General features: G+C 46.0%; 1 protein-coding gene across 1 annotated transcript in view; it reads right to left on the bottom strand.

The window, feature by feature from the left end:
• znf407 (zinc finger protein 407) overlaps window positions 1–17,803 on the bottom strand; it is a 146,073-nt gene that overhangs the window by 59,821 nt on the left and 68,449 nt on the right. The window contains 1 exon segment of the mRNA XM_042107044.1: window positions 3,314–3,480. Within this exon segment, the coding sequence (XP_041962978.1) occupies window positions 3,314–3,480 (167 nt within the window).

Below are 17,803 nucleotides of genomic sequence, written 5' to 3'. Positions count from 1 at the left end.
AATCTTCTCTGTCTGTGTCAATCCTGAAGCCATTGTAGATGTGTGTAAGGTGTAAGTGTGTGTGTGTGAGAAAGAGAACGAGAAGAGAGTGAGTGAGTGAGTGAGTGAGTGAGTGAGTGAGTGTGTGTGTGAGTGTGTGTGTGTGTGTGTGCGGTCATACATACAGCTCTGGAAAAAATTGAGAAGCCACTGTACATTTTTCTGATGTCATCCTGTGGCTGCTGAGTGACATTCAAATGAGTTGACGGTCAGATTCAAAATTAAGAGACCAATGCAAATTTGAATATGACCATCAACTCATTCGAATGTCATTCAGCAACCGTAGGATGACATCAGAAAAATATGCAGTGGTCTCTTAATTTTTTCCAGGGCTGAATGTGTGTATGTGTGTGTGTGTGTGTGTGTGTGTGTGTGTGTGTGAGAGTGTGAGAGAGAGAGAAAGAGAGGGAGAGAGCAGTGTGTGTGTGTGTGTGTGTGTGTGTGTGTGTGTGTTGTGTGTGTGTGTTCATACATACTGTGTGTGTGTGTGTGTGTGTGTGTGTGTGTGTGTGTGTGTGTGTGTGTGTGTGTTTAAATAACCCCGGAGGAGTCTGCATGCAGCTATAATTGCCTCCCTCATTAGTTATGTTTTAGCAGGAGCGGATAGGAGGGCAATTAATTTTACCGCTTAATTTTTGACACGGAATCCGCCACTGTATTGATGTGCGCGCCATTTTGGGCCTCATTTTTCAGGGAAATTAATTGACAAAGTGCGAAGATTTATCAGCATATCGCCAGATTAAGCGACAAACTGAGGCAATGTGGAAATCAATTGTGCCTCTGTCGTGGGGCGCCGGTTTCTTTCCTCTTTCTTCCCCCTGCGGAGAGGGTTTGGAAGAGTCCAGGGTGGGTCGGACGTTTTTTGATTTATTTATTTATCCGACCGGCCCATACATCAGACGTTACAAACGACCCTGGCGACTGACAGAGGGCCCCTCCTCCTCCTCCTCATCTCCACACAACAACGTGTAAGCAGGGGAGATTAGCATAAAAAACACACCAATCAAGGCGCGACGACGACCACGACTCTGGGAGTGCGAAAACCCCACTGTATGACTGCCGCTGCGACACGCCAAACGCTAAAGATCGCTAATTTGGAGCCTTATTCCCTCGCTAAATTACGAGCGGACCTTCCCCTCTACCCATAAACGTCTAACGAGAAGACTAAAACACAAAAGAAACGAGATGAATGCGGATAGTGATAACTCAGGTTTATGGCAATTTCAGCACTCAGCAGCCCTCCGCACACAAAGCTGCAGGCAACATCCTGCTCCGAGTATTACAGTCAATAAAGCTGATTTTTGGGGACTCCAAATTGAACAGAGGAGGCATAATATAATGGCACAAACAGTGGGTAAAATGCTTACCCATCTTAATAAACTGCAGTCTTTAGGCCTCAAAGGGATGAATACTGTGTGATTTAACTTCAGTGGAATTGTGGCAATGGGGGGGGGGGGGAGGGGGAGATTAATCTCATCCACTAGGATTTTATGAGGTGGGTCACATACAGTATGATTCGACCAAATGAATAACACCAGCTACCTCACTAAAATCATGAGGAGGAGAGGATTGTGTGGCACCAACTAATTTCACCACTCAAGAGAAATTCGAGAGTAATTCACTAACTTTATCTAGGAGCAGGAATTGCGTGCACACACACACACACACACACACACACACACACACACACACACGCACACACGCACACCCTCAGATAGACACTGCTTACAGCAACAACAGCACAGGGAGGTGCCAGTGTCCATTCATAATAATTACAGCCCTATCTATATTCACAGGAGGGGCATTACATCTGCCTCTGCATTCTCCTGCTACTTTCATAATTCTAGGTGCCCACACTTCAGTGAGGCCTCGTTTGTACCATTTAAAGTCATCACACACACAAACAAACAGATAATATTTTACAGAGTGTCTTTTTTTTTTGCGGAATGTGATTGCACTAATATTGCGAATGCTTTTCCTCCCTGTCCGACGTCGTCCATTCATGAAATAAATAAGCAAATAAATAAATAAAATAAAATAAAAAACGCATTGCATCATGAATTGCCAACTTGGGGTAGCTCTTTTCGGGGTTGACTAATCAGAACAATTAGTCTCTCTCTGCCGCTTCCGTTCCACTCCTCCAACCCTCCCTCTCTCCACCCCTCCTTCCCACCCCCCTTCTCTCTCTCTCGCTCGGCAGGTAGTGCTCTCACTCGCTCGCGACAGACGCCCTGTGATGGTGAATGATGGAGCTGGAAACAAATGAAAATAAAAGGCCTAATTATGTTAGCGGGCGCCTTGGCGTTACATCACTGTTCAAACACATTTAAAATAACATTCACAGAGCCGCGCAGCCTCGCACTGCAGGGTTCCGAGACGGATGGAACGCTCCCTTAAAAACGCTCCGTCAACCTGTCAGGAGCAGAGGCCTCACTTACAAGAGTATTCGAAAGAGCGGCACCCAGGGAAATTTCTGGAAGACCCAGGGAAATTTCTTGAAGACACGAGGTCTGGCTAACTGCATGCCTTGACCAAGCAAATTCAAGTGAACCAATTAAAGCAGTTTCACTGACCTGCTGTCTTAAGAGGGGGCATGTATACATTTGTCCAACACAATAATGGTTCAGGTTAAGTATTGATCTTTAAGGAAGTGGTAGATGCGAGCCGCCTGTCTGTCAGTGACAGAACAGGAACAGGCGGCCCTAAGTGACCTCTCAACCCAGGTAACCATGACATCAGAGTGAGAGTGGAGTGAGAGTGAAGAGGAGCATTCCCAAAAGTCAATTAGTGTAAGAGTGTTGGAGGGGGGGGTTGAGTGGGGATTCTCACTGTCAAGAGTCAACCTGGACAGGGTCAAGAGGCAGCCAGAGGCAGAGCGGGCCAGTGGGTAAACACACAAGCCAGTGGCTGGGTAAACAGGTCATACAGAGGTCATACAGAGGTCATACAGAGGGTGCTGCTCCTACCGATGCTTTTTCTTTTCTTTTCTGGTGACATTGTTTTTTTTGGAGAGTGAAGTAGACCAGTAGCGGCATTTTTTCTTAATTTAGAAAAAAAAAAAACAAGCTGTTTGCTTATTTAGTTTTCTTTTGATGTATTTTCAAATGACACATTGTCAGTTGTCCATGTTAATGCACTTGTTTTTTTAAAAAATGAAGTGGGGTTGTGTGGAGGGTGCTGGTTGTCCTTGTGTGAGGTTGGAGTTGAGGGTGGGGGTGTACCTGTGTGAGGTTGGGGTTGAGGGAGGGAGGGGTGGGGGGGGTGGGGGGTGTACCTGTGTGGGTGCGGTAGTGGTCCTTCATAGCGGAGAGGGTGAGGAAGGCGTAGTGGCAGGAGGGCCAGGCACACTTGAAAGGCTTGTCGCCCGTGTGCAGCTTCATGTGGTTGTTAAGGGCCCAGCGCTCGCTGAAGGAGCGGTCACACAGCTCACACTCGTACTTCCTGTGTCCAGAGAGAGAGAGAGAGAGAGAGAGAGAGAGAGAGAGAGAGAGAGGGAGAGGAGAGAAAGAATGGAGGGAAAGGAAGAAGACAGAATAAAGAAGGCAGAGAGGGAGGGGAAGAGAAGAAGAGAGATGATGGAAAGGGGGATGAAACAGGAAAGAGGAAGAAAAGAGAGGATAGAAGAAACAACCAAGAAAAGAAGAGAACAGGAGTTATTTACAGGTCCCAGAGCTCAGGTAAGAGGTAGAAATCCCAGCAGCAGCCTGTGAAGAGAAGAGCACAAACCCACACACACACACACACACACACACACACACACACACACACACACACACACAGATTGCCAGGGCTGCCGGCGTGTCATGTCTGTATAAGCAGGCATTGATTTTTCTGTCCGGGCCTGCCACCTCCACCATTTATTCTCTGCTTTGCACGGGGCCCAGAGGGCTGAAGAAATTCTGTTACAGTCCATTCATCCCCCCTCCCTGCCCCCCGCCCCCCAGGCCAGTGGGGAGGAATAGATTTCACCTGTGCAGGGGTCCCACACCACTTATCCACGCCTGTCAGGGACAGAGGCTAAATGAAAAGCTATCCACAGGTTACCCGACCACCGCCCCCACACCCACACCCACACCCACACCCACTAGGCTACCCATGCCTCTGCTCAGTAACCCCCACCCCACCCCTCCCACCCCCCAATCCATGTTGCTACCTCCTCCTGAAGGCACGTTTGGGTTCCTCCTAAGTATCCTATTTTGTGGAAATCTATACAATTTCCTTCTCCCCCTCTCACTCTTTCTTCTTTGGTGACTCTTCCAATTCCTCCTTTTCTTCTCTTCTTCTCAGTCCTGGTCTATTCCTGTTTTCACTGTTTCTCACATTCCTCCTCCTTCCTTTTTTGGAACCCTATGCTGAGTCTATGTGACACAACCTATCACAGCTGTCATAAGCAGACAGCAGCCCCATCACTGTCACTCTTCTCATATAAAACTCTTTTTTTTTTCATTAATTAATTAATTAATTCATTCATTCATTCATTCATTCATTCATTCATTCATTCATTCATTCTTTCTTTCTTTCTTTCTTTCTTTCTTTCATTTATTCATTCATTCTTGCTGAGTCTCAACAGTCCAGCAGGAGGTTGTGGAGCTAGAACATTCTCCTGTCCCAAACCTCAAAACACACACAGACTTTGGGGGGAGAAAGGCCAGAAGCGCTATACATGTTTTGATTATGATTTTAATTGTTAAATAAATATGAACACTCATGAGTGATCTATAAGCCTAAGTTAATGTGCCAGAAGAAATGTAAAACCCTCGGATCCCTGCATCGAAGCTGCTGTTCTTTGAGACGGAAACAAATTAAGTCAGGTTAGGATCAACATTTGTCTTGCCCCAGGAACACTATTTTAGGGGTGCAACACTGACTACCTCACTTAATCACAAGCATAACTGTTTCGCATCAATGTCCGTGATGTTCACCTGCGTAAATATTGACCGCCAGTTTCACGTAACACACATCACCAATGTTGAGGTGAAGAATTCACAGCTTCAATTCCACAATGATGATGCCAGAAAAGAGATTTATTTTTTTACGAATGAAGTACAAACACGTGATGGACCTGAACGAGTCTACTTTCTTCTTCAAGGATGAGCGTGAATTTAAAGCAAAAGTAAAAAAAAAAAATCTAGCTTTCAAAGGCACAGAGGATTCCACCTTCAAAACGTCAAGTGTTGCGACACCTATGTTGCCATGGTAGCACTCAGGCCAGGTTGCTTATTTCTGAAAGGCCCCGCCTCAGATAAAAAAGTCTGAGGTATATATGAAGCGTGAGAAGATGCTATCTGTTATTTCTGCATTATGCACAACACTTACTCCTTTTTATTGCGAGCTAAAGGGTCCTGACTGTTTATCATGTATGCGATTGCACCCCTACTCCTGATGCTAGAGACCCCGCACGTGTGTGCTTCCCCAAACCCCCCCCCCCCCTTCCTCGACAGTGTCGGAGCGAGTGGGGGAGCCCCCGCTTTCCTCCCGAATCGACGGGACCTTTGAGGAGATGAGAGGAGGTTTTAATATGTTTTTATAGGATCAGATGAGGCTCTTTGATCCAGTCTTTGTGTGTCAGATCTCCTCACCATCCACAGTCGAGTGCATACATATGCATATGGGCCCTCTCCACATGCCTAGGAGATGCTCCACGCTGCACGGCGAGAGAGAGGGAAAGAGAGAGAGAGAGAGATGGAGAGACAGAGAGAGAGGGGGGGTGAGGGTTAGAGGTAGACAGACAGAAAGAATAAGAGGAAAAGGAGAGCAAGACATGAGGAGAGAGAGAGAGAGAGAGAGAGAGAGAGAGAGAGAGAGAGAGAGAGAGAGAGAGCTGTCACGAATGATGTCTCTGAAAAGCTGCCTTTGTTAGACGCAATTACGATCGCGTTTATTCTTGTTATTGTTGCTGCTCATCACAGTCCCACAGCCGCCAAATTAACGCTAATTCTCTGGATCTTAATTACAGTTGGGTATTTCAATCTTGATCTTTTTTTCTTCTTCTTCTCCCTCTCCCCCCCCCCCCCCTCTCTCTCTCTCTCTCTGGGTTCTCTCTTCTTCTTTCTCTCTCTCCCCTACCTGTCTTTCTCTGCTCTGATCCTCCAGGTAATAACTCTGCGAGAGAGGCAGTGATTGACGGCAAGTGTGGAGTTTCAAACAGCCAGGTGGTATGCACTCCCGCTAGCACAGCGGAGCCTTATTACTTGATAATTACCATTATATAATTACGCCTTGTTTCCCCTCCATATATTATTTTTCTGCACAGTAATGTGTGCGGAAAGAGGCAGGTGACAAATAGCAAAAATCTTTGAGAGGAGGTGACATCCGTTATGGGTGGGGGCTATGTTCTAATCTGCCCAATGACACGGAGAGGGCATTTTTCTGCACTGCCGCCCCCAAGTGGTTATGGTGACCACAAGGTCATTCTGATCCGGCCCTGTCTATGAGTGTGTGTATGTATATGTGTGTGTATTTGTCTGTGTGTATGTGTGTGTGTGTGTGTGTGTGTGTGTGTCAGAGAGAGAGAGAGAGAGAGAGAGACATGCCAAAAGACAGACAGACAGACAGATATAAGAAGATACAGAGTTATGGACAAAGACAGAGGCCCGAGAGTGAGACAGAGAGATCGGGCAACATGGCAGTTCTGTTTCGCTCACATGAAAAGGACCGTTCAGTGAGTCAGATTCAGGTTACTAAATTTTTCAAGAACCCCTGCTTCTGTGGATGTGAGAGGCACGGTCTTTGCGAACGGATGCTCCAAGCTCAGGTCACACACGAGGTCTTCTCGAGGTCTTTACTTCGCTCGTTACAAGGTCCTTCAGCTAGACTGTAGCCGCTCTTTGTGGTACTTGAGAGGTGAGCAGGACCTTTGCACTGCTACCTACCCCTTACTCGATCATGTAGAGGTGACTTTCCAGAGAGAAAAAGTGAAGGCTATCTAGAGGGAAAGGAGAAACTGCACAACATCCAAGGTATGACTCACAATGTGAGAGAAGCCAGGTCTTGCCTCGAGCCAAACTGACTTAAAGAGAAAGCTTCAAAGTGAGCATTGATGTTTACTTAGTGATGGAGAGCGCAGAGAGAGAGGGAGAGAGAGAGAGAGAGTGTGAGTGTGTGTGTGTGTGTGTATGTATACTTTATGTGCGGCTATCAGGAAGGCCTTTTCACATGGAAAAGAGAGAGTGCGAGAGAACATACAGTACCTGGAGGGAGAGACGTGCGTACGTGGCGCTTGGTGAGACTTAAATAGATACTGTCCATCAACCCAACTCCATCTCTCCCTTCTCTTACTCACACTCTGTCTATTTCACTCCTCTCTGTCCTAGATCTATGCCTCATCCTTGAACTTGTGTGCAAACATTCACACACATATACACTCGCACACACACACACACACACACACACACACACACACACATATACAAGCGCAAACATTCACACACACACACACACACACACACACACACACACACACACACACACACACACAAAAACACACACGCACACGCACAAAAACACACACACGTTCCCCCTCTCTCCTTCAATTTAAGCCTCCATCTTTTCTCCCACTCTCTTACTCTTTATCTCCGTGCGAGCTCCTTATGGCGACAGTCTTTTGGCCGTTCTACTCCACACACGCGTCATCCATCCATCTCGGTTTGGACTAAATGAGCGGGAATGAAGATTAAATGACGGCACCGACGGCTTGGCCCACTCCCGACATTACTGGCCCCCGGAACAGACAATAACTTCCAACCTGTCAGATCGAGTTCAAAGAATCGGCGAAAAACACTGGGTGCGAGACGTGGCGCAACACCCGGCAGTCGATCCAAATTCAATTAGGGTCGACATTAATGAAAACAGAACAGGCCGAGATTGGATCTGTTGTTAGGCGCGTGTTGGGTTGGGTCGGGCGGGACGCACTAGCCACTTCCTGTGGTCCAGGCGAGGCCTTAACTCTATTACTTTTCATTAGTATGGTTTCAAACCCAAGCGATGACAACCTCGTCGGGCGAGTTTGGAAAAGAAATGGTGCTGTGCGACGGTCACTCTGGCGCTAATGGTTCTCAAAAGGAAGGAATTCAAATGGGCTTCTGTCCACTCCTGGTTAATTGCTTGTGTTTTACCCAAGGAATGACATCATCTGCCTTCCTCCTACTCAACTCTTCTTGTCCATGTGTGAACATGAAAAAAAAACAAATGATAAAAAAACAGTTTAGCGAGAATGTAGAAAGAAATAGAATAACATAACACAAACAGAAAACCACACTTATAGGAAATAAATATAATGAATGAATGAATGAATGAATAAATAATGGCCCTGGTCAACATAGCAGCACACACCATCGGCACTTCACTCACAGCTGCCGTGGATTTAAATTCCTCCCTCCATCCTGGGAGAGGCCCCGGTAATGAAATAAATAAGAGCCGACGTGCATCAGATAAACTGCTATTTATCCCGCTGTAGGGCAAATACAAATAGTCAATTTAATGAATACGGTGAGTGTGATGAAAGCAGCACCCGTGCCCGACAAACAATCAGGAAATGTTATCTTAATATTGTTCCACTGTTATTCCGTCCATAACTTAAGGGGAAGGGGGTATAGAGAGAGATGGAGGTGGAGAGAGATATATAGAGAGAGAGAGAGAAAGAGAGAGAGGGAGAGGGAGAGAGAGAGAGAGAGAGAATGGGGAGGGTGAAGGAGTGTGTTGAAGCACAGAGCTCAGGTCCTGGGGAGCAGCACCCCATTATAGCCCTGTTTTATTATGGACAATCGTTCAAAGTACAGCTACAAACGGAACATACGGCATAAGCTATATCAACACACACAGCAGGCAAACACACTCTCAGAGACATAAACGCATGCCCACACAGACACACACACACACACACGCACACACACACACACACACACACACACACACACACACAGAGGCACACACACAGAGGCACACACACACACACACACACACACACAGAGGCACACACACACACATACTCACACACACAGAGGCACACACACAGAGGCACACACACACACACACACACACACACACACACAGAGGCACACACACACACAGAGGCACATACTCACACACACAGAGGCACACACACACACACACACAAATATATAGACTTCTGTGGCAATCTGGCATGAAAGTTTCAAATCCAAGTAAGCAGGAAAGTGCTGAAAGCCTGCCAGAGGTCGGGAGGTTTCATGGGGAGTGCCTTGAGTGTTCCTATCTCTAGCATCCTCTCTATCCCCCTCCCCCACCCCCCTAACTGTGGTCACAAAATCATGCATAGAGACGGGTGGGTGGATGTGGAGGCAGGGGGCGTTGAGTTGAAGATCGTTAATTTCCAGGTTTAATGGATCAGATGAAATCAGAAATCAGAAATCACATCCAACGACAGGACAGATCGCCCGCGCTCTCTGCCACTCTTGGCTCAGCACGGCTCCCCTCGGCGTCGCTGATTTGTGCGTCCCTCACCAGGTCACCACGGGGCACGTCACCCTCGCGTTCGACGGAAGCACTTAAAAAGTAGGCAAGGTGCTCGCTGTCCAAAAACTTTTGTATTTAATGCCTCCTAATCGCGTCCGTCCGAAAGGCCCCCTAGTCGAAAATTAACAATATCTACATATTTATATATTGCAGGCTCTTAAATTGCGTCTGAAAGAATTACTATCAATATGAATATCTGCAACAATAACTCAGGAGAGAGGCGCGAGGCGAGGCGGTTTTTTATTGGAGACAGGGTGGATAGAGGACCCTAAATACACCAGCTCCTAGGGTATCTATGACTATTTCTCTTTTCAGTTTTTTTTTTACTCTCTAATATCAGCGCGCATTAGCACGTCGTAAATCACATTAGCGCTCCAGAATTTTATTAATCTCACCTGCCAGCTGCGTCTACACAAAGGAGAAATACCTCTGTTTGGCTCTGCGGCCACTCCCTGCTCGCGGAAACTCTGACCTTGCGTACGTACGGATGAATGGGTGATGTCGGGGGGGGGGTGAAGATGGGCTGGTCAGTGATCAGGTCAGCAAATCCCAAGAGAAAGGGCAATAGCTGTCTAACACTTGCAAGCATGAGATGTTAGTGAGCTTGAAGTCGTTTACAGTGGTGTTTTAACACTCAAATCCGTATTCGGGTTACACATGATCTGCATTATGATTTAGTGATGGCTGTTGTAAGGGTAAACAGATAGGGCCATGCAACCATACATTTTGTCAGTGCGTTTGCCTATTGGGGGGGGGGGGGGGGGTCTTGATCCCTACTGGAATTACCATGACCGCACCACGTCAAAGTACATGGGGAGGAACACTAGAGTCTCTGTTCACTCCAGATGAGCTGAAACAGACAGCACAACCTGATTAAAGCAGCGATGAGTGAGATGCCGCGGCACTGGAGCAAACTGAGCACATTCGGATGATATATGGCACAGATCGCATGGAACAGAGGAACAGACGGCCAAATCGGATTTGTTTGAACAAGAGAGGCTAATATTGTGAGGATGACTCTCTAAGTCGAGGTTCCTTTAATAATGCAAAATAGTTCTATTTTTTGCTCCCATAACCTATGTTGTTATTCCTATATGAGTATTTGACTTTTTGCTGGTAAATGTGGAAGAGATGTATTTTCATTAGGGGATCGGAAGTTGGTGTGAGTAAGTGTGTGTGTGTGTGTGTGTGTGTGTGTGTGTGTGTGTGTGTGTGTGTGTGTGTGTGTGTGTGTGTGTGTGTTTGCAGGCATAACAGCATGTGTGTATGCTTGTGTATATATTATTGTGTTTGCCAAAAAAAAGCTCTACTCAAACCCATGAACTACATACTAAAGGCTGGCTATGGATTTTGATTACACACACACACAAGCACACACAATCACACACACACACACACACACACACACGTGTACATATGCATAGGGAAATGACTGAAGCAGTGACCGTGACGACGCTCACTTAATAAAAAGTAAAGTCTATACATCAAAGGGCCGAACCCCAGTAAATCATCCGTGCTGCCACAACGCCCTTCCCATTGCATCTACTACACACGCATGTGAGGGACAGCCCACCATATTTACTTTTGGCTCAATATCATCTTAAAATAATGAGCTTCATCCGTTATCTAATTAACAGAGGTCTCGCTCACTCGCTCTCTCTTTTTTTTGTGTTTTGCAAATTAGGCAGGCTCCTCTATTTTAGCCTACGGTTGTTTAGTAAATTGGCTTGCTAGCAAATCAGAGAGCTCGTAATGGAAGGGGGTGAGAAGTAGGGGTTAAAGGGAGGGACGCGCGCGTGTGTGTGTGTGTGTGTGTGTGTGTGTGTGTGTGTGTGTGTGTGTGTGTGTGTGTGTGTGTGTGTGTGTGTGTGCATGTGTGTGTGAAAGGTTGTGAGGTTTTGTTGCATGAGTGTGTGTTCAGGCTATGTCGATGGGAAGGGGAGAGGTTAAGTGCATGTGTTTACGTGTGTGTGAGGGAGCGCATGTGTGTTTGGGTGTGTGTCTGATTAGGTCACGTGTGTGTGCGCTCAGACCATGGTGAGGTGGATTAAGTGTATTCTTTGTATGGCTGTATGCATGAATGCACGCAACTGTGAATGTGTGTGTGTGTGTGTGTGTGTCTGTGTGTGTGTGTGTGTGTGTGTGTGTGTGTGTGTGTGTGTGTGTGTGTGTGTGTGTGTGTGTGTGTGTGTTTGGGTGTGTGTGTTTGGGTGTGTGTGTGTGTTTGGGTGTGTGTGTGTGTGTGTGTGTGTGTGTGTGTGTGTGTGTGTGTGTGTGTGTGTGTGTGTGTGTTTGGGTATGGATGCACACATTCCGGCCTGGCCCCCTCTTCCTCTCTGCCTTATTACTGGAATTCTAATTCAATGATCACCTTAGATCACACATGGGCCATAAATCAGATTGGCCTGACACAGGATGAAAAATTGTATTAATAATGTGAAACTTATTATACAGTCCCAAATGCTCCCTTGATAAATGACATTGTTGGGGCATGACAATGATTGCATTTAAAACATTATTTCTGTTTGGTGCTGGGTGGAACTGTCTGTGTGCACGTGTGCATGTGTATATGTCTATGGGTGCGTGTCTGTGTGTGTGTGTGTGTGCGTGTGTGTATGAAAGAAAGGAGGGAGGGTTGCATTAAAAATGTATACGCTTCTTTGCCCCCAAACAAGGTCAAAGGGCAAATGGCTGCCTTGCGACCACACCAGCTATGGGTAGGAGGCGGACCACAGACAGGAAAGCAATAGATTTCCACTTCAGCAGAGGCTGAAATAAGAAACGATACTCTCCCCTGCTTTCTGTTGTACTGCTCTTTCATCGTCTACAACCCAACGCCATTATGCAATTAAACAATACACTGTTGCCTTCTCTTGTTTAGGATGAAAAGAAAACAAAATCCCCACCCAGGAAAGGGGAGCGTTATTTAATCTGTTTTCACTCCTAAAAGAGGTGGGTGAGAAATTAAATTCTCACAAGGATTTGAAGCTTCCCCCCGGTAACTAAATTATTCCATTTTTATTTACGTCTCGGCAAATTGTTCCGTAAACAATCGTGCTGAGACAACGCTATTTGATTTTGAGACACTGCAAACAGCAACAGAGAGAGAGAGAGAGAGAGAGAGAGAGAGAGAAAGAAAGAGAGGGGGAGAGAAAGACTATTTTGGAGAGATATGAGCCTCTGACACAGTCACTTGTCCCTGTAAAAATTGGAGTTACAAATGCAAAGTACTTTGGCTGCCTGAAGCACTGTGACAAATGTATTTCACTGCAAAGGTTGGCTCACTTTAAGCATGCAGGGACTCCGGCCATGGTTTCCATTCATTAAACGGTGCGGCAATCTGCTCACACTACCTTAAGCCCATCTCACTGGAGCTGGGGACTGGAAAGAGGCAAAGAAATGAACAATATCTCAGACCATTTCCGGATCAGTGCCCGGGTCTACGGCCCTTGCATTGGCAAAAAACCCCCGGAATTCATGACATCACTAGAGCAAAAATAAATAATCTAAGAAATGTATATAAAACCGTTTCTAACTGTGAGTGTGTTCTTTATGAGCTTTTTGTCGTTTCCACTTGAGCTATAGAGGGCTGTTAAAGCGTAGCAGTCTGAGACGTGGCCGGTCCCTGTGCGATATCTCCGCACTCTACTCTGCTTAGTCCCCGAAGTCTTGCCCTACTCTCATCTCCCTGATTTCTGCTCTCATCTCTCTCCCCAACCTTTAGCCCGTGTTTGTCTTCTAGCATGGTTCATGCCACCACCCCCTCTCTGCATGACTCCCGGGCTGTCGGTCCTATTAGGGGAGCCCTCCATCATGCTGTTAAGACACGGGTATTGTATTGTATTGTATTAAATAGCCCCACTCTTTAGCGGCCACAAAGAGGAGAGTCCCACTCCAGCAGATGATTATGTCCTACATAATAAAAGTCTTTTTCTCAGCAGCTGATCTTATTACCCTCACCGGCAACCAATACTACCCCCAAGACACACACACACACACACAAACATCTCCTCCCAAATAAAAAAAAAAAAAAAACTGCACCATCGTCCATGACGGGAACTCATTCATCTAAATCTGCCGGCCACCAGAATGAAATAAATCAAGGATTTTCCCAAATATAACAATATTTGTATTGGGGTGGGGTGGGGTGAGATTGAGGGTGTAAGAGAGTAGAGGGGTGGTGTTGGGCTGGGGGTGGGCGAGTGGGTGGGTGGGGGGGGGTCTATAATGGATGACCACAGCTGTGCTAATTAAACCCAATCTGAGGTTCATTAATCTTGGTCATGGGGGGCTGCGGCGGAGGTGGCGGCGGAGATCGCAAGGACCACGCCTGGACCAAGCTTTCACTGCCACTGCCACCGCCACCACCACCGCCGTCCTCATCACTCAGCTGATTTTGGGGGCCATTGTTGAGTTCTAGCGGCCGCGCTCGAGGTTAATGCGAAAGCTACCAATAATGAGGCCAACACAAAAGCCTTCCTACTTTGCTCACAAAGTAAATGCATGTGTAACCCTATATTATTCCCAAAACACACACTTGAAATGCTTGTCTTGTAAATTTCCATTGTCGGGCCTCCTCATAAGGTTAGGTCTTCACAGCTAACAGGCCGTTTGGTGGTCTAACAAACATGGTGGCTACTGTGGCTTTTGGTGTGTGTTTGGTTTCCACAGCCCACTTAGGCACATTTTTCAGGGCTTCACACATCTCAAATAGTTCTTTTGACACCAGCATTTAGTCAGAATTGAAGCCGCTAAGTGTTCAAGGGTGTTCTTGCACTACCTGAGGTAATGTGAAAGTTTGTTCCCGCTCTCCCGCGGAAGCCCTCATAAGTATGCCGCGGCAGACCGTAATGTGTACTGCGGTAAGCACTTCGCACACCTTGCTCATCATGACAGCCTCCTCAACTAGTTCATTACCAAACATGGGCGCTCGACTGCCGAGCCATTACAGACGAGACGCATCGCTAAGTGCCTGTGATGAACCGTGCAGATGGATACGTCGCCAGGCACGACTCCTAAATGTTAATTCACAACTTTAGTCCCTCTCCCCCAAGTGCACATCTTTCTCTCTCTCTCTCAGTCGCTCCCTCTCTCTCCTTCTCACTCCCTCGCTAGCTCTGTCTCCTGAACACAATTACCAGCCGCAGCAGCCGTTTAAGAGGAGGAAAGCAGGAGGAAGAGGTGATGAGGAGGAGTAGGAGGAGGTGGGAGGAAGGAGAGAAGGAGGATAGGAAGGTGGGGGGATGCAGTGGCATATGGCGCTACGTGGCCATAAACAAGTTTTATGAAAAGGCTTTGGACATTTATTTAATCAGATGGTACCTGAGGAACAGGAGGGAGGGAGGGGGGAGACTCAGTGGCATTGTTAGTCCACGGGTGTAATCAGATTATCGGAGAACAAGAGGCCGGAGTTTCGCCAGGCGTCGAGGCAGAGAGGACAGCCAGTGATGACCGGCTCTGCGCTATGCAACTGGTGGATCTTTCACCAATGATAGACAGAAAATATACAGAGTGTTTCTAAATTTGGTGGATTCAAATTATGAGCAAAATCGTTTTCCCTCCTCCAGTGTTTGCTAATTGCTATGTCTTACTCTGGTGTGACTGGGGATTTCGCACTTGCACAACTCTTAACTTACATTACCTACCATTCAGTCTAGACGTCAATAAGAATGTTTGCAAAACATTGTCTATGTACAGTTTGTTAGACTGCAGTACAGCCTAATTGCTTCATTCCTACTTGAAAGAGTAACAGAAAACCACGATGGCAATTGGACATGACAATATGCATGCCTTTCCATTTGCATTTGGAGTTAGTGGGGAAACTGGAGAGCATGCACTCCTGTTTTGACTTTCTATTTTGTATCTCTTTTTCTGTGTTTTAGATCCATATCATCCTTTTTTAATTTGTGCATTAAATGACATATTAAATTAATGTGGCTTTATACAAAATACATAATTTTTAGTATCCAAAAGTCCAACTTCATAAAATATTCAACAAAGACCATGAAGAATATAAAAAAATAATTGTTAATTTGCATATTGTATTTGTCAGTGGGGAAGGGGTAAATTGCAAACCTTTTACTTTTGAATGTAACAAATTCTCAATATAGTTTTGATAAGGATCTGATAGCAATTGTGGGCACAAAACAGAGGTTTTTTTATGTCTAAAGTTCACACATTGATACTCTGCTGTGACACTGAGAGCATATATTACAAGGAACAAGGAACATTAATTGGATTTCATTAATTGGACTTCATTCCAGCTTCAGAATTATATGAACAAGACCAATAGGACATACTGCGAATAACAGAGAGAAGCGCCGTTGAGACTGGACGTCACACAGAATGCTACTGTAAATGAGTACTTACAGTGGGCAGCAAGTTGGAGAGAGAGAGAGAGAGAGAGAGAGAGAGAGAGAGAGAGAGAGAGAGAGAGAGAGAGAGAGAGAGAGAGAGAGATACTTAGTCACATACATACACATACTTAGTCACATACATACCGGTATTCTCTCTCTCTCTCTCTCTCTTTCTCTCTCTCTCTCTCTCTCTCTCTCACACACACACACCGACTCGGGTCAGGGGGACAGCGGTAGCTCAGAGCCAGCTGCGACCTGCCTGCCCAGGTGCTCAGGAAAACCACTGTTAACAGCCACGATTGATGATCTAATCAAACTGTCACCACGGCAATCCGCTGTGGGGAGGGGGCGTAGGGTGGGGGGTGGTCTGTAGCAGTTTTGGTGGCGGTGGGGTGCATGTGGTGGCTGGAAGTTCCAGGGACAAGGGGGTGTGGGTGGGTGGCTGAGTGGGTGGGTGTTTTGGGGTGGCTAGAATATCCAGGAGGCCTGCACATGCTTACCGTTAGCCTAAATCGAGAGTGACGTTCTCAATGGTGAAAAGGATTTTTTTTCTCCCCCTCTCGGCAGAGATGTAGGAAACAACTCTCCCAGTCTTCCGGAGGATGTCACATAATCAAGGAGAGCCTTTTGCATTGCAGCTTGAGGTTCAGCTAGCCCCAACCCCACCCCCACCCCACCCCCACCCTCTGCAGCATCTTGGGCTGTGTGTATATATATCTTGTGCAGGCCAGGGAAAACGTGGGCAGATGATTTGATACTAGGTGGGAGCGAGCCCGCATAGCAGAGTTGATGATGACAATGACGTGCCTATTACTGCACTCTATTCCCTGGCAATAGTGCTTGGTGAGCCACACACACACACACACACACACACACACACACACACACACACACACACACACACACACACACACACACACACACACAAACAAACAAGCACACACATGCACACAAAATATGCAACAATTGGAACTCTACACACACACACACACACACACACACACACACACACACACACACACACACACACACACGTCTATTAATGGATATACTGTGCATAATTTTGCATGCACACACACAAAAACAGACACACACAACAAAGACAAAAAGAAAATGAATAGAGGTAAAGACACTCACACTCACCAGAGTTGTCTGAAATGAATAGCATTTTCTTTAACAGTAGTTGACAACACGTCATGAGTCATTTTCAAACCATTTTCCTGTTCGGTGGAGGCTTCGCTGTCTTAACAAAGCTATGTGTGTAGAGAGACAAACAATACTATTTCCAAAAGAAAAAAACATTCTGAGGTATTCCAAAAAAATTATAAAATATAGTATATATTGCATATTGCAATATATTGCACATATCCAAACAGACAGGATTAATTGATGGACGTGACAAACATTGGTGTTTGCATTTGTGCCACACTTCCACTAATAATCCTTGCCGAGGAACATTCACGACTAGCGAGCCCTCTGTATTGCTGCTGTTAATTTAATCGCCTCTTAGGTAATTCATTGATTAATTAGCCCATTAGTGATGCCTGGCAACATCCATTCTGACTGTGGCAGCCTGACGTTTCAATAACTACGCACATCATCCGTGGTGCTTTTTGACAAATGAAGAAATCACCGGTGAAAAATTATAGTCTACTTTAAAAAAAAAAAAAAAAAACAGTAAACCTACATCTACACACATTTAAACACACATTTTTAAAAATTACTTTTCTAGAAGGTCTGCTCAGTGTGATCATAATGTACTGACAGCTAGTTTACTGCACAGAGAAACGTTGCTGATAAAAAAGTGGTGATCCTGAAATTAATTTTACCGTTTTTAACTCAGTCTGAGACCATTAAACAGCCACAAGATTACATGATCACAAGAGTTGACTTAATGTGTATGATGGACATTCTAT

The sequence above is a fragment of the Alosa sapidissima genome, chromosome 10 (assembly GCF_018492685.1).
Source record: "Alosa sapidissima isolate fAloSap1 chromosome 10, fAloSap1.pri, whole genome shotgun sequence".
Classification (NCBI taxonomy): domain Eukaryota; kingdom Metazoa; phylum Chordata; class Actinopteri; order Clupeiformes; family Clupeidae; genus Alosa; species Alosa sapidissima.
The sequence above is the reverse complement of the archived record's forward strand: the minus strand, read 5'-3'. Positions and strand labels throughout refer to the sequence as shown.